Here is a 22,816-nt window from a genome sequence, read left to right on the forward strand (position 1 = left end):
ACGCCCTGTACTACTTTTGGTACAGAGCTGTAGCTGGTATTTTAGATGAGCTCCCACTTCTGTGATACAAATATGCTATCATTCTGCTGATCTGTTACATTCTGTTTCTGAACACTGAATCCAAAAATAAACTCACAAAACAAGACTGCTATTGTGGTGATCTGAACTGTTGCTCACTCAAACCCAGGGACTCCTGAATTTGCTGTTTCCTATTTTTGTTCTTTTCCTAGAATAACAGCACATTTCTCTCGGATATATTAACTAACATTTCAACATTTCTCTATTCTATTTTGCCATGTTTTGTCTGTAGCCCTGGATTTTTTATTATTTTCCAGTCCCACTGTTATTTATTTAATACACTGTTATTCATTCCCCAGATTCTCATTTAAAATGCCAAATAAAAGACTGCATCTTACTAGATGCTTCTGTTTAGCTACCTAAATAAAACAAACTACACATGTAGAACTGTCTGCTCTCAGTATAACCTAGGAATTTAAGTTTTAAAGAGCTTACTACAAACTTTGTAGTAAGTTCTTGAAAATTTTTAAATTCCCAGGCTACACTGAGATATGTTGGGTTTGATATTTTATTATTTTTTTTTTTAGGCAGCTAATCAGAAGTGTCCAGTGGGATGCAGTTTTCTGAAAGAGATTTTGATGTCTTTGTTCCTAGTTAGTACCCACACCGCCAGCCACAACTACTTCAGGTTGTAAGCAACTTAAAAGAGTTAAAATAAGGCAGTGCTTTATTTTTGTTAAGTTGCTAGTAAGTACTGATATCAGTGAATATTAGCTATCAGGTCAATCAAGTCTCACCTATATAGTCTATATTCTTCCAGTCAGTAATGAGGATGTCAGATTGGCTGCTGAGATTTTCAGCTTACCACATAAAAACCCAATAGGTTTAGGATAAGTTCGTTTCTTGTTCTAAACTCTCTACTTAAGTAAAGTGAAATGAAAGTAATCCTTTATTTAGCAATCACATTCTTACACACCACATGTTTACACGTTATTCTTTTGTTCCCTAATTTCAGTTCTACCATTTCCTAGAAAAGGTAAAAGCAGCAAAAATATGAAATATCTGCTCTTAAAAGGCCCCTGGCACTGCTATCCTTGTATTCACGCGTATCTTGGACTTTCTCCTGCCCAGACATTATGCCCACCCAAACATTACAGAGCTGCTTTGACAAATGAACTCTTTTTCATTCTGGAATAGCTCATCAGTATAGAGATAAGCATCTCATCACATCAGCTTCTGGGCTAAGTTCTACTGCCCAAATCTAGCAGTCATGCAAGAGGGAGACATAAACCCAATGCAAAATATTGTTGCGCTTGGCACTGTCATGTTGGTGGCACTAAGAACACACCTTTAATGGTCCAAGATGACTGTTAGCCAAAGCATACAAACACTCTGAATGCTGGTGGAGAGCTGATGAAGACATGCATGTTTCATCATACTATTACACAGATACACATACATAAACAGCTTTCCACTAAGTGAAGATATGATACACTAGAATGCACTCACAGGTATAGATTAACATTTCCAGACAGGTATCTGCAGTGTACCACTAGTGCCGTACGTAGCTTCATATTTCTAATGGGTTGATGAGGACTGGCAACATTTGTGGGAAAACAGTAACACAGACAGTAACATAATAGTAAGAAACTCACCTTAAGGAGTTCATAATGTTGAATACCATTCACACCAATGTCTGGATCAATGGCAGATGGGACAGAATAGCGAGAATTAATTGCTGTGTTTTCAGGGATAGAGATGTTAATAACTGTTGAGGGGAAGAGGGGGGCATTGTCATTTATATCCTCTATTAGGAATCTGATCTTGACCAGTCTGAAAACTTCATCGGGCAAAACAGCAACCTCCACCTCATAAAAGCAGCGATTCTCACTAAAGATGCCAGAGCACAGCTTCTCTCGGTCTATGCGGTTTGCAGTTGTGAATATCTCACCAGTGTTCTCCTCCACTCGTACTAACGGTACATCACCAGTCTTATACACAAGCTTGAACTGTAGTGGTGATGAAAGGGGCACATCCGGGTGGAGCGTTAGGTTCAGATCCTTGAGCAAATTGCCAATGAGGACATTTTCAGGCAGTTCTTCCCGCACGGTGTAATTCTTCTCCTGTGCGCCAGATTGATATACAATACAGGCTAATAAGACTGCCAAGAGGTAGGTTCCAGACAGCAAGTCCATCTCCAGAATGACTAATGAGTATTCGTGTAGAACACCAAGAGTAGCTGGAAAAAGGTAAAGAGAGAAAGAAAAATTCTTTAAAATTTACAGAATATTGTGTTCTTAAAAGTGAGAGAGATATTAAAGGAGTACCTTTCCTATAGCAAATAACCTGAACTGTTTGAAAACCCTATTAGGAAAGTGATATTTGACTTAACAATCCTTCATAAAATGTATAAAATTTCTTGTACAATTTTTCACTTAAAACTGTTTACTAAACACTAAGGTAAGAATCTTACAACTAGATTAGAGTGAATCAACAAATAAATACAAAAATCCCTACTTCCAGCACGAGATTTTCCTTTGCTCCTTAAGAAAATCTCTTCCTTTGAGCCCTCTGCCACATTGTCCCCATTTTTTTGTTTACAAAGAAAAAAGTAGGCAAGAAGTTTGCAAGCAACCATCTGCCAAGAACCACATCTTTTCATACCTCTTGCTCAGAGACAGGAAACCAACAACACTTGTCTTAATCCCCCCTTAAGTTTTGCACTGACAAAATTATACGCTATTTGTTAACAGCAAAGACATCTGGCTATCTTTAATACAGGAACTTAAACTGGCAAGAAAATGTTATCACTGAATCACAGAATGGTAGGGGTTGGAAGGGACCTTTGGAGAATGTCTAATCCAACCTCCCCTGCCAAAGCAGGTTCACCTAGCAGGTTGCGTCCAGGTGGCCTTTTGAATATCTCCAGAGGAGACTCCACAACCTCGCTGGGTAACCTGTTCCAGTGCTGTGTCACCCTCAAAGCAAAGTTTTTCCTCATGTTGAGATGGAACTTCCTGTGTTCCAGTGTGTACCTGTTCCCGCTTGTCCTGTCACCAGGCTCAACTGAAAAGAGTCCATCCCCACCCTCCTGACACCCACCCTTTAGATCTTTATAAGCATTGATAAGATCCCCTCTCAGTCTTCTCCAGGCTAAAGAGACCAGGTCTCTCAGCCTTTTCTCAAAAAGAGGTACTCCATTCCCTTGATCATCCTTGTAGCCCTCCACTGGACTCTCTCCAGTAGTTCCTTGTCTTTCTTGAACTGGGTAGCCCAGAACTGGACACAATACTCCAGATGTGGCCTCACCAGAGCAGAGGAGATGGGGAGGATGACCTCCCTTGACCTGCTGACCCCTTTATAACACGCCCCAGGATACCACTGGCCTTCTTGTCTACAAGGGCACGTTGCTGGCTCACAGGCAACTTGTCCACTACAACTCCCAGGTCCTTCTCCACAGAGCTGCTTTCCAGCAGGTCAACCCCCTAACCCGTACTGGTGCATGGGGTTATTCCTCACGAGGTGTGATGTCTATTATCTAGATGGAGTCTGGTGAACTCCAGCCAACAATGGATGGAAAGTCATTTAACACAGGGACAGTAATAGAGCAGTCCCTTTTTTTTTTTTTTTTTTAAGATTAAAAGATCTGATTTGATCTTTGGAAGTAAACATAAATACTAGTACTCAATGCACTGAAACTTGGGTTATGTGTCTAAGAAGCAGTGCACAAATTCCAACACAGAAGGCAAACGGCAAAACATCAAAAGTTTTTGATGTAGCACTAAAGCTAAAAGATTTTTCCTGGTAGCAAGGGTTAATCCGTAATTCTCTTAATTCCCAAACTGCCCACCATATTGCCAGATAATCTCTTTCCATTTGGATACTTGTCATTAGTTTCTAAGACACTTGAGATTTCTTTTGCTTTCCTTGATTTTAGGGGAAAAAAAAAAGAAAAGAAAAAAAATAGGCTATGCAGCAATATATTCCTGTCTGGTACATGACAACATTTAATACATCTCCTGGAGAATGAACCATAAGAGATTTCATGTAATTTTAAATCTGGTGACATCTGCTCATATATAAGCTAAGTACTCTGAGATACCAATACCTTTAAAGTGACACACAGATTTAATCTGGGCTGAAGAAAGGAAAGTTTTGTAGTTTTCAACCTAGTTTCTGAATAACGATATATTCTCATCTCAAGACTATTAACAACCTCAAGAAAGACAGAAATAGAATGGGATGACTTATAGGTACATACAGATATCTACATACCTAGTCTTCAGCTGAGAACTTTTAGAAAAAAAAACAGACTATTGAACTCCATGTATAGAATATGCTGCTTTGCCTAATATTTACATAATTCTGCACTTCCAGAATTTAGGATAATCTAGGATAGTATTTCTACAAGGTAGATGTTCAAGAGTTCCATTTAAAATGATTTTTTTAATTAATGAAGTTTTAGCTCCTACCAACTTAGCATCTGTTTCAAATATACCTGTACTAACTCATCTACATTCTTTTCATTGTGCAGGTAAAAACGTAATTTTTTTCCTGCCTTTTCTGATTTTATTCTCCTTGTCATAGCATAGATTGATTTACTCCTGCAGACCAAGTTGCAGCGGTTGAAGAAATTACTCACACCAGTAATTGTCTTCACCCATTAGTTATTGCCTTTCAGAAGTAACAATTTCAGGACAATTTAAATTAAAACATTTCACTTTGCAGTGAAACAGACTAGGAACACTTAATATTGCTAGTCCAATTCAACTCTGCAACCTGCTTTTGATTGGGAATAAGTAACAGATAAAGAACATTCCAACCAGATCTACAAGATGCATCTTTCCATGTCAGCATGATTTAACTGTAAAGCATTTTCTGGCTTTACGGTTATACAAAAGGAGCAACATGAAATAAAAATCCAATCCTGCGAGTCTTCGCTTATGAAAAAAGGCATTTCTCACTGGAGTAATTCAACTAACCTGAATGAGATTGCTGACATGGGTGAGAACCGGATATGCAGTTTATGTGGCGTAGTTACTGAATTACCTATGGTATTTTAGTAATTCACTGTCTTATTTGCAGTACTTTAGTAATTCAGTATGAGGCACAATACAACACTAAACAGGCATTGAGGAGTGAAGGAACAATACAGTATAAACAGCCACTTTACAACCCCATTATAATATTAAACTCTAAATATGTAAATAAGGAAGTCATCAACAGATACTGATTATCATTAATAGTAACGCTATGGTAGCAGCACGAGTTTCATGAAAGAACAGCGGTGATATTGTACAAGTATATTAGTTTGACTATTATGATTTTATTTATTAACTTTTATTTCTGTAAATACATCTCTAGCAACTGTCACTGCACTAAAGTAATTGCCCATGTACATTCAACCTGTAGAAAGCTCTTATTTCTGGAAAGTACATTTTTGTATCCATTATTATTAAAATCAATACATTTACATTGTTACCATGCAAAACAGCAGTAAAAAGGTATGAATTACAACAAAGAGTTTATACGTGTTTGCCTCAAAACAAAATTTCAAAATGGTTGCATGTTCCATGTATACTGGAAAGCACTATTCTGCCACCTTTTCTTCTCTAAGAGAAGTTAAACTGAAAAATAATAAAACAGAACATGCGAAAAAACTTCACATCCTTATGTTTACAGAGTAATATTTTAAAACTTACGGTTCCATTTCTGACAGGAGGAAATTAAAAAAAAAACAAACCCAACCATAAATATAAAACACATTCCAGTCTCTATCCGAAATTATTCTGTGACAACATTGATGTAAGGACTGACTATAAATTATAATAATATAAAAATATTGTAGACTCATGCATATATATCTTCCAAATAAATAATCTTATGCTATAAAAATCTTTCTATTATTAACAAGGCTATTAATGCCACGTTGCTCCCCTCTCTCTCTGGTTTTGAAGACACAAAGAATTTAGTCACACTCAAAACAAAACTTTGTGTTTTATTTATCAAGCTTTACAAAGCAATTTGAGGATGAGTAAACAAATTGAACAGTCTAAAAAGTTCATCTAAAACTTTCCCAAAACAATTCTGAAAGTTGTGATAGTACCAGTAGATAACTTATATTAAAAATACTTGATAAGAATTCCTATAACCCTAGTTATAACTGCAGTGGAGTTTCTAGGGATTATAAAATAACAACAGCAGGACTTAAAGACGTTTGACAGGAAAACTGTGAGGTGGAACTTCTTAGCATTACATTACTACGTATATTTTTATTTACTTTTCTAAAATGAAACAAAGTTTGCACGATTCTATTAAAAATAATTTTTGTGTTGCATTAAAAAATACATTAAAACATGGAAATAATAGAACACCATTGTTATACACCATGTTAGATAAATGTTAACGTGACTTATTGTAATGTCTTTTACTGCCATAGATTTTCCTGAACTACTAAAGGATAAAGACACATAATAGGTAGTGTTATGAGTTTTAATGGAAAACTAGTCTCAAAGTAGAAATAACAACCAACAATGACTTAAAATTCTTGAACTTCTGTAGACTACACTATTTTTAGATCATCTTTACCTGTCTTTCTAAACAATTACAGGAACAGTTTTGAACCTTTACAAACTGTTCTAGTACTGTATACCTTCAAGGGGAAAAAACCCAACGTGACACAAGTTTTCTGCTTAGATATACAGTGGAACATCTTATGCCATGGGGAAAGTGTTGTACTTAAAGCAACCTATTTCTATAGTCATAGCTGTATATTGTCTGTCATTTGTGCCATAGCACTGATAGGAATACTATAGCAACAGCAATGCAAAGAAAAAAGCGCATTAAGTACTTTCTAGAAACAAAGCATCAACCTATTTTTATGACATACAATATTTAACATGTCTCTCATATTTGTCTACATATCATTAACATACATACCACAAAAATGGGAAAATAATACCAATACAAATCCAAAAGTGAAAAGGAAAGCCTAAAGAAACTGCAAATGGAAATGGCAGAGTCAGACAAAATAGGACATTAAGAGAAATTGTCAAAAGAGAGCACGTGAACTGTAACAGATGGTGGAAAAAATCAGAGATGAACTAAGACAGACAGACAAGATAAAAATACAAAGAGGAAAAAAAGAAAGGAACCAAGTAGAAAGGCAGTCACAGTACAGCCTGTGGAAACAGGCTTTCTTGATGACTGGAGTACAGAGGCAAAATAGAAAAAAAAAAAGTATGGAAGGTTAAATAGAGTAGTCCAACTCTAAAGGACCTTTCATAAGATCCATCACTCACTAACACTTTTAAGGTGGTAAAAAAATTTAAGAACAAATAAAATTGTTTAACAGAAGATAACATTAAGCTTGCCAAGCCATTTTCCCAGCTTTCAAAAGAACGCATTGATGTCTGTACTGCTGGCTTCTGTAACTAGTAAGGCAAATGGCCCAGATGGACAGCATGGAGGGTAGGAGGGGAAAAAAACAATTAGAGATTTGCTTTCTTTCATATGAGTATCTACGCATTTAAATATACCTGCTTTTTTGTCCAATATACTAAATATTAATGGAATAATTTAAATATTATCATTGTTCATTATTATCTTCATTTAGCAGCTGTCAAATCATACCTTGAAAAGTAGACGGAATATAAACGCTTTAACTACCTAATGGAGTATGATGTGAAAGTAGAAACTAAATCTATTCTTTATACACAAGGCCCTACCTGATTCCACCTCAGTCATAATTCCTGCAGCTTATTACAGGACTTGACTGCTATTTCTTACTTAAGAGGATCACAGAAAAGCAGTAAATGCAGTAACGAGTTCAAGTGCCCACTTCAGAAGCAAAAGCAACACTATGTCTTGATACCTGGGTTATGTTTCAACTTAGAGCACAAATAAATACGCTGTGGTAATATTTTGTAACTGCTATACCAGATTTTAAGAAAAAAGTATTATAGACTTTTAAAAACTTAGGAATATTACATTGAAGTCCAAAACTACATCAATATCCAAATATAGAAACCATAACAGCGAAGAAATCCTAGAAAATATCACTCTCACTCTTATCTTCATATTCCTGAATGCAATTTAATTACATGGACAAATTTAGCTAGTACACCACATTTTTTCAATATAATATCCCTTTCATTTGCTGCTAATCCACCATGGGCTACTTAAATAGGAGTATTTAAATCCCTGTGTTAAAACAGTGTTTCTTAGAACAAAAGATTCCCACGACATGGGCTCTATTTGTCAGTCAATAGCATGATTATAATGTTATTTAACTGAAGAGTGAGTTATTTGCAACTATTCCGGTTTACAAAGGCTCCCTTTAAAGTGTCCATTGATAATTAAGCAGTCTATGCTATATGCCAGAGGTTCTGAATTTCTGAATCACACTGATATGGATTTCAACTTTATGCTGCAGACCTCAGATGCTGAATAGTTAGGTAGGATCTTTTGTGGTACTGCAGATTTTTAGTGTTAGGTGTTTTGGTTGTTTGGGGTTTTTTTGGCTGTTGGGTTTTTTTTGTGGTTTTTTTTTGTTGTTGTTGTTTTTTGTGGGTTTTTTTTTTTTTTCCTATATATCACTAACATAGCTGAACACAGCAATGTCTATCCTTTGTCACCACACATACCATGTTTCATTTAAAGAACTGTCTGGTTTTGATGGGGGGTTAACTTTTTAAAAAAGGTAGAGAATTTACTGGTACTTCTTACTGGGTTTGATGACAATAAGAAACACTACAAAGCTGCTGCCTGACAGGAATCCTCCTCATTTTTTTTTAAGGCTAGGCACAAGTGACAACAAACAACCCCAACTCCTTTTCACACTCTATAATGTTTCAAAGAGAAATTGTTTTGGAGCCATCAATATTTATCCACAGGATCCACTCCCTACGTAGTATAGTTCATAATCATATTAAAAGAAAAAGCCTACCTCAAAGAGAAACAGACAATTTGCTATATTATCAGGGCTCTCAAATTCATTCCCTTGTATGATTTTACTCTAAATCCACTAAGGGACTGATTTATTCTTTGATCTATTTTTTATTAGCGTGATGGTACTGACTTCAATGAGTTTTTTTTAATTTGATTTTTTTTTTCAGTGATGAACAAAATGAAACTGGAAATTCTTATCACCAGGAGAAATCATCACCCAACATCCATTTAAGTCAAAAGAATTAAGTAAGCGTGAGCCACAACTTGCTTACAGTTGCATGCTATCCTGATTCTGAGTCTTCACTGATTTAGAAATAAGAGTATTTTTAGGGTTGTGGGTTTGGGTTTGGTTTTTTTTTGTTTGGTTGGTTTTTTTACACTTTTCCATCACAGGGCATAAGAAACACTCTTCACTTGAATAAATAAAAAGTTAATGACCAAAAGGCAGATTCTTGCAGCCCCATGAAGAAGCAGACAAGGTGTGGAAAACAACCAATTGATAAATTCTTACTGAAACAGAATTCTATATTCCTAATATTACTCTGCAACTAAAAGGAAGAGTGCTCATTAAAACTTATATCGAGATGCTGGAAACAGTGAACGGAACTATAAATACAAAACAGCCAGTGAGCGTGCTGAATGGACAAATTGAACTCAATCACACTGATATGTGACATAAAGAGTAATTTCTCTGAATTGTTTCAAATGAATCCCTATAAAGTTGAAGTCTCTTTTTTACTAAAATAGTAAGTACAGTACATGTTTGGATCTAGCAACCACTCCACAAATATTTTTAAAATACCCTGTAAATTATTTCAGAAAACTATGAGAATATGCGGTATCCAATTTTTTTATATATAGTAACACTAGGAAACAGATAGTCCTGCTATAAGCAGTGAAACAGTTCTTCACCAGAGCTGCATAGAAAGCTAAAGGTTGAGAACAGGAATCTTAGGGAAAAAAAAAGGTGAAGACCTCCCTGATAAGCATGCCTAATTCCATTTTCTTACAAACACTGGGATACCTGAAAAAATAGAAAAAAAACAACAAACAAAACAAAAAACCCAGCAAAAAGCAAACACAACACACAAACCCCCTGTAATGCTGCTGAATGTTACAACTCCAAAGCTAACGCAACATTGATCTATAAATTCAAATACATATTCACTAAAATTCAATGACCGACTTTCAAAAACAATACAAAAAAAATCAAGTTATAATGGTATGATTCATAACGTCACTTTCTTAGTGTTTTATTTGTGTGTTTGTACACACAAATACATTTTACAAACCAACTGAAAATTGCTCTAGTTCTGTTCCTTGAAAATCTGTTCATGCCTCAAATCTGAAAATTAAATTTCTGCTAAAGCAAACAAAAGAAAAGTCATTCATGAACCACTGGCAAGAGAATGCAATATCACAATAAGAAGTTATGTGAAACCACATATGCGATCATTGGATGTATCTCAAGACACTTTTTTATTCATTTAAAAAATGAAAATAAATCTGATTTTAGTCACTTGTGTCAAATCTTTTGAAATGTCAATTGTCAAGATCACCTGTTTCATACGTAATGCATTTTGCTTCACTGCCTTGCTGCCAGTTAATAACTTTCATTATTGAATAGCAGAAAAAAAATACACTTCTCAAGTATTTGTGAATAAGGATAGTAATAATGCTCACAGTTGAATAGTATATTGTCTATTATCTACTTATACTAAATATAACTCTGCCTAGAGTCTAGTCATACACATAACAACATTTCTTCATTCTAGAGCAGCAGAAATCAGCTGCATTTTCCCATCCCTCCCTTCAGTTCAAAACACAGAGATAATGTAACTACATTAACTTATACTTCTCATTTAACCAAAAGTTCCATTTGTGAGAATACTGTTCCAAAAACTTATAGAAAAAAAAGATAAACCCCCCAAACTATATATATTGCATTTTCTCTTGTAAAAAAGTCATGATTAAAAAAAAAAAACTTGTATTTGTATTTCATAATTCTTATCAAACACAGAGTATCTGGAATTTTGCAGTAGTTGCATCAAATTCCTGAAGCGGGGGAAGTTCTCCTTAGTGTCAGGATGCATATATTAGACTTTAAATGATAACAGAACCTTACTCTTTCTATACATTTCTTTTTCAATTGCTTAAACTCTTATATTTCTGTCAGTTTCTCTCTGCCTCAGTACAAGATAAGCAGAAGAAGCTGAGCGAGCTGTGAAAATACTCTCACCGATTTTTATAACAACCTCTTACAGTACTCCAAGCCTGAAAGGAAGAGAGTAGCTGAACTTTCACCATAAGATCTGCTCAGCAAATAATCAGCGTGCCTACATAAAACAGGACCAGGAGATTACAGAAACAAAGCAGGTATAAAACATATTTTAGTATTTGTATATTGCGTCCTCCCATTAGGTGGTCTGGAAACGGAAACCACGGTCCATTTCTTTAAGGCTCATGAATGATCACATTAAAACCCACAAAATTCATACAATTATGCAGTCCTTAACGGATGTATTTCATTACTTATCATTGTAATTAATAACTGTCTAAGCATCAAATAACTTATTTCCTTCTTCCTCAGTAAAATGGGAAGAAAATAGTTCAGGCAATCTTACATTCATCCTTGTGAACACTTCACAGACGCAAAATGTTCCTATTCAACCTATTTCCTTCAAGCAAAAGTTTATACAGTACAGCAAAAAAGAAAAAAAATAATAGCAACATAGTCTCCATGGAAGTCTCTAGATAAGAAACAGTATGTTTTTCATCCAGTGGCAGCATAACTACACATTTTTGTATGGGAATTTTTTTTTCTTCTTAAAGATAGCTTAAATGTAAATGAGATTCAAAATAGAAGGTACTGGTCAAGAGGTTAAAATATAAAATACATTATAAAAGAGGTTTTCTATACCTTAACATGTATGTCACCAATTAAGTCTAATCACCACATTTGTCCAAAGTTGTCACGTGTAACACACGGGTACAATACATAAGAATACATATTTAGAAATTATAAACTCAACTCTAGAATCTTTAAGAGTACCAAGAATATGAGAACTGACTACACGTGTTGGAAGGAATTTTCTCATAACTTATGTCTGGGTCCAAATAGCAGGGAAGCAATCACACTTTTTTTTTTGGCTAACTGACCCTACCTAAATAAACTATATGAATAAAACGTTGCAGTATGTAACATGATTTGAGAGTAAGGCTTTTCCAAGGGCAGAACAAAACAACCTGAAGACCATTTATACTAGAATAAAAAACAAAATTGTAGTTCTTTTGTAAGAAAAAAACCAAACAAACCCAGACAAACAAACACAGAAAGAAAAAAAAAAACAAACCCAAACAAACAAACAAAAAAAACCAACCAGATTGAGACAAAATAGGAAAAAAAAAGATTTTAGAGTAAGCGTCTCTCTATTCCCTGCCCTGGCAGGCCAGTTCCTCCCACACTGGCCTGCCCTCACCCCAGCTAGTTACAGGGTTTATCACTCCCTCCACACGCCCTCAGGCAGTTTGTAGGAAACCCCTTTCTTTTTCGTTACCTGAACATACGCAAAAAGGCCGCCACCTTTAGCTTTGGAAAGCCCTGTGACAGAAATTGGCGGATGACTGAGGAAATACCACCGTTTACCAGCCCTGTTCTCACACCCGGGTAACCGCACTCACGCGGACACGGTCGAGGACAGCACCAAAATGCCGGCAGCCCCAACCAGCACCGCCCGCCTGCCTCAGCGCCGCACCACGTGATCCGTCCCCCCTCTCCCCCCGCCCTTTCTCGAAGCTTCCCGAGCGCGTGCCTCCTCCCTCAGCCACCGCCCGCCCCGCCCCGCCCCGCCCGGGCTCTCCCTCACCGCCGCTGACGGAGGAGGTCTGGGCCGGGACTCTATCGAGTGCCGCTGCCCGACAGACATCAACGAACGGTAAACAGTAAACCCCTCCGGTAGAACCTGTGGTACAGGTTCAGGCGCAGACGAGGAAAACTGAGGGGCAAAGAGAGGCTGTAATTTTTGGTAAGCTTTTACATGCATAAGTACTTACAGATTCTCTGCAAATTCGGGCTTGAGTTACCACAGGTTGGCCGGCCTACATAAGTGCCAGTGCCTCAAAGGTTGAGAGGTTATTCCCAGCTCCCTCTCCCAAAGCCACTTCAGTGCAACACTGTTGGTACAGAATTTCAGTGGCATGAGGAAAATAATCCCTGTATTTAGAGTCTACAAAGCACTTTGGGGATTGCTCAAAGTGAAAGGTGCTGTATACGTAAAAGGTGTTAGCAATAGCAGCTGCAGGGTGGTCTGGCTTTAGAAAAATCTTCTCTGAGGAAGAAGTGAACTGCCCTTTTTTTCCTCTACAAGCTACGGGAAATACATGTATAGAAAAGAAAATGAAAAGCAGTTTGATAAAAGATTTCTTGTGATTTATTAAGTGGGACACCAACCAAAAGCATCTGAGTTTGATCCCAGCTAGTTATAGTTAAAAGGATTAAGATCAAGCCTTACTAATTCATATCTTACATTATTAAGAGCATGAATTTATCTCTTATGATATTATAGATAGTGTAAATATATATTTAAAATTCAATCAAATTCATTAATATAATTTGAGTATTTCCTTGTGGCACACCTCTGTCTTTAATTACCTGTTGTTCTTTCAGTCCTCCTTACTACATTTGTGGCTTGAAGTGACCTTTGTTTCAATATGTTGATACAGTGCAAGTAATTAAAGATACTAATAAAAATAATAATTATTTGATACTGTGCTTTCTGCAAATTCTTTTTCACATTAATTGATGTAATTTTCAAACAAAAGATGTATAGCAAATGACGCATGAATTGCAGTGAAATTTAACTTAATCCTTTATGTACTGGAGTAGGACTAAACTTTCAATAACTCAGTATTAGAGTATGCATGACTATTAAAGATAAACCAACTTTTGAAAGGTGAAATCATGTAAATTTTAAAGAAATGTCTTACTAATAAAAAGTATTAAGCCTTATTGGTATATAAGAAAAATATTTCTTTAATTCTATATGTAGACAAAAATGTAAAGTATTCTTCTCTGTTATTTAAAAAAAAAAAAAATTGAACCATCTAACTGTTCTGGTAAAATACTTTCTAGTGCATAGCACCTCTCATCCTGACAGATCCCCAAACTGCTGTAGAGATTGCAAACACATGGATTGCTTCTCAAAGCACTGAAATTTTGCGCCAGGAGCACAACACTAAAGTGATTCTGGAAAGGGGATTGAAAACTAAATTATCCAGTGGAAATGATGGAGCATAGCTGTTTAGACTTGTGAGAAAGCAGCTACCAAAATTCAGTCAGACTACTTGTACAAAAAATGCTCAGTAAAAAGGGTCACAGAATTGGATGAAGCAGAATTATAAGAATACTTTAAAATGTGTTACAGCAGTTTGATGTGTAGGGCCTGATTCTGTACTTTAAATTTTGTTTTACCTGTATAGTAAACATGGTTTAAAAAGTAGAGGATCTGGTCACAAATTTTCTATTAAATGGATTCAAGCCCACAAAAATCAGTGTCGTCATCTGTAAGATTTAAAAAATTTGCCAGATCTATAGCTCTGGAAATCTAACGACTTAAGCGTAAACTGAGAGAGCCTACATATCTCAACGACAGAACTTTATTAAATATTTGCATAGACTGTTATGTGTCAGCATAGACTACTTAATTTTAGATTTGATTGCAAGTGTCAGGATAGATCAAAACAAGCTATGGTCTTGACTGAAGCCTGCCATGGTAAAGCTGATGCCTAACAGAATCTCTGAAAACTTGATTTTTAAAGTTTTTCCTAGATCCATAAAGTTTATGAAGATACCGTAGCTCCTTCACCAACTTGTGCTCAAATAATAGAAAATGTGTTTGCATTTCTTCACTGCCTCCTCACTGAAACGAGTCAACAATTAGCATGAAATAAAAGGGGTTTTGTAATGTGGTCAAAATATTTCTAGCTAGAAATCTGCATGTCCATTGACTCAGTGTGGCCAGCCTAATGTCAGTCATGTCCTGATACAAGTAATGTGGCATAGACTCAGGCTTGTAATGTAGATCAGAAAAGTTTGGGATATTATTTCCCATCTATTCTCCTTCTTCTGACATAGTGCAAGAGGATGAACAGCTTCAAAAGGTTTTTAAGGATGGGGGGAGAAGTCATAACTACATTAATAATGAGAACAGTGTATATCTGTATAACAGAGTCCTGTAGGTCATTCGATGTTCATGAGAAAGCTTTTAAAAGTCATACTGAAGGGCATTTTCTGACACAATATCATGGGCCCATGATGTGTTTTATCATTACTGGTACACTGCACAGAACATTTTTGAAGAAAATAGAATATTAGTTCTTGAAAGTAGGAACTAAATGTGGAAAAATCTTAAAGGCATAATGTGAACAATTATTAGATTAAAGTTTCAAATAGATGTATATTCTTCTTTCTCTGTTTTGTCTAAAAGTCATGTCCCTTCTCCACAAACCCAAGTGAAAAAAATAATTTTGCATAGAAATAGAGTGACCTCACCACTTGATAACAGCTTATTGTTTAAATGTAAGAAAGATAGAAAAGAGCACAAAAAATACTACAAAACACATACCAGCCTATTAGCTGAAGTCATCACAACACAAAGAATCTTTGAATAACATAGGATTGTATTAAATATTGTATAATTTTTATTGTGCTTCACATTTTGGTGACTTTGCCTGTTTCAGTCAACTAGAAATGACCAAAAGCTTTTTGGTTATTTCTGGAAATTAGGTGTTTGTATTAGGGTTGTAATAGAAATGTCATGAAAGCACATCAGATAGACTGATCCTCAACATCAGGTAATAATGCTTCCAAATCTAAAACCTACCAAGAAAACAGATGTTTTTCTTTACATGCAGAAGTTGGTTTGAATGACTTAAGCAAGATCAACACAAGTGGCACAAGGACATAATTATATGTCGCTTCATAAGATAGAACAACAACAATGATATGATTAACTGCTCCATCAATTACTGGTACAGGAAGTAGAAATATTGATTTGTGATTAAATGACTAGAGAAAATAGTAACATTTCAAATCTTTAACCTCTGACAATGTAACTGTCAATCAGAACTCCTAATGATTTCCAGTAAAATAGATGCTCAGGACTTAGAAAATGCAAACCCTGAGTGTTTAGTAAAGAAAACTTGGTGTTCTGGTCCTAAAATCTATCAGAATGCCAGTGTTGCTTTATACGCGATATGTATTAAGTGCACTAGAGCAGATTTCACAAAGCAAATATTTTATTCTGGTATAGGAACTGCAAGTATTAAAGTATTATGATATTGAAAAGTAGCCACAATTTCTCTTACAACATAATCATTGGGAACAAAACATAGGAAGGTTTAACAGGATTACGGGAAGACTTTCCTGGAACTTGATGTTAGTTCCATGTATCCCTTAAAGTACTTTGAATTTTTTCAAAGATGGTGGTATATAAAAAGTATATGATATGGTGTCTTAAGTTTGCCTAATAAAATTTCAGTGTATTTTATGTGATACAGTACATTACACCTATTTTCTGATATCTAGAGATGATGAATTCCTAGAAGCAGTCTGATGTCTCACAGTGACATTTCTCTGTGCGTCAGTAGAAACGTATGTCATCAGTAGTTCGTTCACTACTGCTACTACCAGCATTAGTGATGCTATTGTTTTGGGTTTTTTGGTTGTGTGCCCACATATCACAGATTTTTTTCTTTTCTTGACAGAGTTTGAGGAGACATATTATTCCTCAGTGCACAGTGCTGCATTGGTTTAAATGGAGAATCATTCTCTGTAACCTGAGGGATACTGCCAAGTCTGATTTCTTCAAAATCAATTCAAGAGATTCACACTTAGACTTGGCTGGAATATGGAGGCATACACTTTATGATCAAAACAAAAAATACAAGTACTTCTAGTTCCTCTTCTATTGGGATGCAATGTTTTCTTGTAGGAAAAAAAATAATTAAGACGTTTTCATAGAGCACACTATATTCTGCCATATGTTTGCTGCTGTATTCTACTCTTACTCAGATTAAAGCACAGAAATATCAGGTTGAAGTGTCTTTTCTGTCCTAGAAAAACATGATCGGTCATCTGAATCCATTGTTTAAATTCATATGATTTTGTGAGAAAACGAAACAAGTAATTTCAGTAGCCACACAGTGCCCTTTCTTATACAATTAGAAATCAGTGCAATGGGGCTTTCTGGTTTCTATTCATCTGTTTGTTTTATAACAGAGATATTGGGGGAATTCAGTTGAAAAATATCTGCAAGATGAATTTCCAAGCTGATGACCAAAATAGTGTTGCCTGGAATGCAGATTATGTTCCGTTCCTTGGTTCAGATATATACTTCTCACATGGTCTCTGCAGAACAGCAAAAGCTTTGCACTCTCCTTGACTGCTAATATTTTAGAATTCTATCAATGATAGATAAAATAATCATTAGAATTTCAGCCATCTCATTAGTCTTGGATTTGACCTGAGTAGGGAAAATTAAGAAGGTGAATAATCACATTGACGTAAATCTTTGGTTAATTATTTAGCTATTTTTAATGAAGGCTTGTTATTGAAATGATTATTTCATTACATTTTAAATATATAAAATCAATACTTTTTTTTTTAAAATCAATGTCCAAAAGGTCAAACTGAACACCACCTCAAGTCACTGCATATCTTCTTCTACTGACACTAACAAGAGTAGCAACAAATGAAAACATCAAAATTGCTGAAAAATATAGCTTATCATAGTTTGTTCCAGCACAGGATTCAGGTTGAAATGCCCTAAGACCACAGGTCACACCTAGCCTTCAGTTACTAAACACCAAACCAAACAAAAAAAAAAAAAAACAGCAAGGTGTTGCTTTGCTTACTATTCTTAATTATTGTTTTCTATAGATTGCTATCTGAGATAGGATTGAGTGTATGTGTACAGCTAACTCCTAAAATGTTAGCTGTTATATTTTCTGCTTAGAAACAATAAATAATACTGATCCTTTTCATGTTTCTGAGCATAATACAATAACACTTTAGGTTTCTAAAACAAATGCTACTACTACATTGTACTTGCCAGTTTTTAGCTTCCCTTCAAGAGAACTAAGAGCTTACGATTTAGAGAATATGCAGTTTAGTATTCCATCTTTTGGTGGGAAACTTTGATCTTTTATAGCAATGGGAAGAAAACATACACATATAGCTAGATATTTCAGTGATGCCAGCACTGGTAAGACATTGCTGGGTAAGAGAAGAATGTTTTCACTCTAAGTATGAATGAGTTACTGGTCTTTCTTAAGCAAACACACAGAGGGGAACTAAATATTGTCTGCAAGACAAGAACAAAATAATTGTGTGCTAAGTTGGTTTTAGGTAGGTTGTAGTATCTGCAGTTTTCGATGCATATGTTACTTTGTATGAGATAGTTTAAATGCATCATCCTCTATTAGAAATTAAAGATGCATTTTTATTTACTTATTTTTCACTCAGTGCTTTTGCAAATTGTTTTGTGTAAGTCTTCATTACTATGTTTTAGCAAGCAGGCCACCTAGTGCCTAACAGTAACAAGTACTCCATAATGACCTTAAGTGTTCTGCAAGAAGTAATAGTACACTTAGTTGACTGAATATCAAAATCATGTCGCCATGTTACAAGTCTGAAAAAATAATAGAAAATTAAGTTCCACCCCTCCCCGAGTAGGATTGTGACAGTTTCCTGTAAAAAATTAAATATGGAATGTACGCACCTTCTTCTTCTTCAGAAGCTAATTTTGTAAGTAATCAACTTACTTGTAAGATTTCAATTATTTCAATCTGTTGCTGAAAAAATAAGTGCCATTCTTTTTCTACAAGTAAGATTTCCCATTATTCTTGGACACATGTAATTTCCTATTTAATATAATAAGATGAAGAATCATGTAGGATTTTAGTAGTGTGAATGACACATCTGGTAGTACCGCTGCAAGGGGGATTTCCTCCTAATTTCATTTGTGTCAGTATTTTAGGGTCCAGTTCAGCCTCTGTTAAGATTGTTGGCAAAGTTGCCATAAATATCAAGAGATACAGTGCCTATTAAGCTTTCTGTTTCATCCTGGTGATATACTGCTTTCCTGTATACTGGAATGAAAATTCAATAATCTCAAGAAGCAGCCAATAGTCCCTCAGTAAAAAAGACTACTTCCTTCTTTACTCAATTTTAAATTACCCTTAGTGCTTTCCTTAGAATAGTGAGATTTTAAGCCTGTGTAAAGGCTATATTCAAAATTATCAGAAGATACTGAAAATATTTTTTTTATTCAGATTCTATAGACCAATTTTCAAATATTCCAATTTGACGTGTCTCCATAAAATTAAGTCAGATCACAAATGGTTCAGTCAGAACCAATGCTTTAATCTGCTTTAATCTCTATATGTCTGGGAGATGTATATCCAGTGCTTGATGTCTCATCCAGTGCTCTTAATGTCCAAGTTAAATATTTATTTAACAACCTATTTACTCTGGAAAGCATAATACCCTGAATGTTCTGGTTCAATTTATAAACTTATTTAGGACTTACGTGTGTATATATACACTGCTTATATCAAAAGAAATAATGAAAAGCATTCAGTAAAATAAACTTCTTTTGAGCATTAAAGCAAAATTTAAGAAAACATGCCCACTACTTACAAATCTGCCTCAAGGGAATAGTTAGAGATTTGCTTTCCCCAAGATACTCAACTCTCTGTAGGTGACTGTGACCATATAACTGTACAATACTGTCCAACACCATTTATATTGGACTGCACTTACTACTGATGAGATTTACTTTAATGGGCATTTATATTAAAAAAAAAAAAACAAAACAAAAACAAACAAACAAAAAAAACACTCCAAGGTGTTAGACCTTTCTAGAACAGGAAGTAAATTCTGAATGTGTTTGAAAGAAAATAATCTTTCATTCTTTGGTAAATGGAAGTTCCCATTTGCCAAATTTAATGTCCTATCTAAAAATTAGATTCACAACAGTAAAATTCCCCTGTAGCATTTTGTGAGCTTTTTGGAGATTCACAGGGAAAAGGAATTACCCTTTCTGAAACATTATAGTCTTATTACCTATCTCTTCATATATACTAGTCATGTATTAGAAGAATAAAGGACATCCATCCATACCTGCTTGATTCATTACATCTGCTTTTGTGATTTGAAAGGCATCATCCCTACTCAATAACAGCAAAAAACCTGAATTTAACCATTATTTATCCCCTGCCCCGAAGAATCTGGGGACTGTATTATAGAGCCAGTAATGTCTGCCATAATTAGAAACAGTGTGTGAACCAGATCATGACATGACCATGAATCTATGACATGATGTATTTTTCAGTCGGATATGAATGTTAAAATATATGAAATGAAAATGTATCAAACCAATAAAATCTAATACCAACATGCTGCGGTGAGATAGCATTTCCTGAACTAAGAATCATGGGCTAAATTGGCCTCTAATGGGGAAACACTGGATAATCATAATGTAAGGATTAATTTTCAGGTTTGCTGGGGATCCTGAAGCTGACAGGATTTTCACTTTTTCCAGTCTTGAGGAATTGGTTATGAAGCAGGATCCAAAAAGTGAAAACATCAATACTGTCTGCAAGAATGGCTACACTACCTATGCTGCTTGTTCTTTGCTGCCTAGGAGTTTTCCTTCTTTCAGAGTGACAACTGTAAAAGAACTTAATCTAACTACATGTTAGAGTAGAGGACCTGTGACTGGTTGTTGTCATCAATGTGTAACATCCCTTGGGTGACAGGTTCTCTCATTCATTTAAGTGCATATTGACAAGGATGCTGCCTGCCAAAAATGACAATACTGTACAGTATTTCTTTAGGTGTACCTCGCCTTCTAGACAGCTGCATGCCACAGGACAGTCTGCTAACCCAGACTCTTTTTCACAAGTAGATCCTACACCAACTACATTCTTTCAGGTCCTTAAGAACCAGGGTCCTTCCTGGGAAAACAAAATATTTTTTTTCTAATACGAGTGAAGGGACTTCAAGGGAATGAAGTCATGCATAACAAGGCTTGTCCTGTTATAAGGCTAATCTATAAGGCTCTGTCTTTATTCTTTCTATCCTCAGCATAAGTCCAGATTAGAAATAGCAACAAAAGGTTCTGGTTTCCTGACGGACTAAAGTAGGCTGGAAGGACAGTGGAATTGGCCGTTGCAATTTCAACATTGGCATCTGTTCTAAGCTCGAGGACCATACACTGCTGCAAGCGGTGTAAAAATGACAGCATATCTATCAAATCTAGTCCTGCAGTGGTAACACTGGTATTATTTGCAAAGTGGTTAATAATTTATAATTCTTCTATTTGAGGAAATGGCCAATAGTATTAGCCATGCAAGCCTCTGTGGGCTAATGTAATTAGTCTTATGCATTTTAAGACCAGATAGAATGGTATTAGAGAGAATGGAGGACTATTTTAATTGGATGATGGCAAAATCCGTCTAAGCACTATGGCTGTCTCCTGTGTTCAAAATCCTTTAAAAAGTTCACAGATTCCAATTGTTTTCTGCAGTAACAGCATTTCTATCTAAATTATATTAAACGTGTCAGCTCATTTCCAGAGTAAAAATGATAAAAGCACATTCAACTTCTGCAAAGCTGATCACTTTAAAGAAAAATATAAGATAATTAAAAGCTGTTACAACTGACAATTCTACACTGTAGCTTCAAAATTCTCCCCTAATTACAGCTGCTAACTTTTAATAGCAACTGTAACAGTGAGTCAGATTTGACATCACAGTAGCATCCCAACCTCTTCCTTGGGAGAAAGGCTCTTGGGAAAATACAATTACAAGCTGAGCACATCCAGCCAAGACCACTGCAAGTTTTGAAAAGCCAGTGATTGCTTTCATTTTTATTCTTGTTGAGAAATCTGGATTAGTTCCCCTTTGTTTGAATGCACTCTTTTTAATAAGGTCACATGTAACCAGGTGGAGCTGATTCCCTGAAAATATTAAGGGGCCTTAAAGGGAATGGGCACTGCTCCTAGAAAAGACCTTCTATAGGTAATTTCTGAGCCAAGCGTAGAGCTGATATAAATAGCTTTATACTATTCCTGTTCTTGTAAAGTATTCGCGTGAGAGGATAGAGGAAGTACATTCTGAAGCACACTGTACTTCTTGGTTTGGTATTAATTAACCTTTTCTTAGTTTGGTACTAATGTGTTATAGAAGGCAGAGAAATTGTGAAACTGCTATAGCTTAAAAACAGTGGATGTTTTTGCCCTCCAAGAATATAGTGTCTCCATTGTCTTTAACAGTGATTAAAGGAGGGATGAAAATGAAAATTAGAGCCAGTTATGTTTTTTTCTCAGCTGTACTACAGGAGCTGTTGACTCCTGGTCTCCCTGTCAGCCTGACTGAAGACTGGGCTAGCACGTGTCTTCTTTAAGCTTGTGCAATTGGCATTTCTTTCTACGAAAGGAGGATACAAAAGTGGCAAGGTCTGAATTTCTTATCAGCACAAACTGAGAAAATTCCCATGATGGACATTTTGTCCAGAGCCTGGGAAGGCTTTATAGGTCCTGTGCTTTACCTGTTACCTGCAGGTTAAGTCTTAAGGCTACATACACATCTCTATCGTCTAAAGACAATTACTAACCCTCATGTGAATTAGGGCTATGTATTGTATATGACAACCTTTAAACCAAAGTGCTTTTTAAACCAAATCAAGTTTCAGTGATTTTTATCCGTCACTGAGAATTTGCTTAGCGGAAGAAGTAGTTCCATCAGATTGCGTTGGTGATTCAGTGCACAGAGAAATTGCAAAATA

At 35.6% G+C, this 22,816-nt stretch overlaps 1 protein-coding gene across 4 annotated transcripts in view; it reads right to left on the bottom strand.

Moving 5' to 3' along the window:
- The window catches only part of PCDH11X (protocadherin 11 X-linked), a 509,451-nt gene that overhangs the window by 452,930 nt on the left and 33,705 nt on the right, over positions 1 to 22,816 (bottom strand). For all 4 annotated transcript variants that reach the window (XM_054214618.1, XM_054214617.1, XM_054214619.1 and 1 more), the window contains exon 2: positions 1,674 to 2,257. In XM_054214618.1, the coding sequence (XP_054070593.1) occupies positions 1,674 to 2,213 (540 nt within the window). In that variant the 5' untranslated portion in view covers positions 2,214 to 2,257. The remainder of the gene's footprint in view (positions 1 to 1,673; positions 2,258 to 22,816) is intronic.

Source organism: Rissa tridactyla, chromosome 9 (genome assembly GCF_028500815.1).
Source record: "Rissa tridactyla isolate bRisTri1 chromosome 9, bRisTri1.patW.cur.20221130, whole genome shotgun sequence".
In the NCBI taxonomy this organism is placed as follows: domain Eukaryota; kingdom Metazoa; phylum Chordata; class Aves; order Charadriiformes; family Laridae; genus Rissa; species Rissa tridactyla.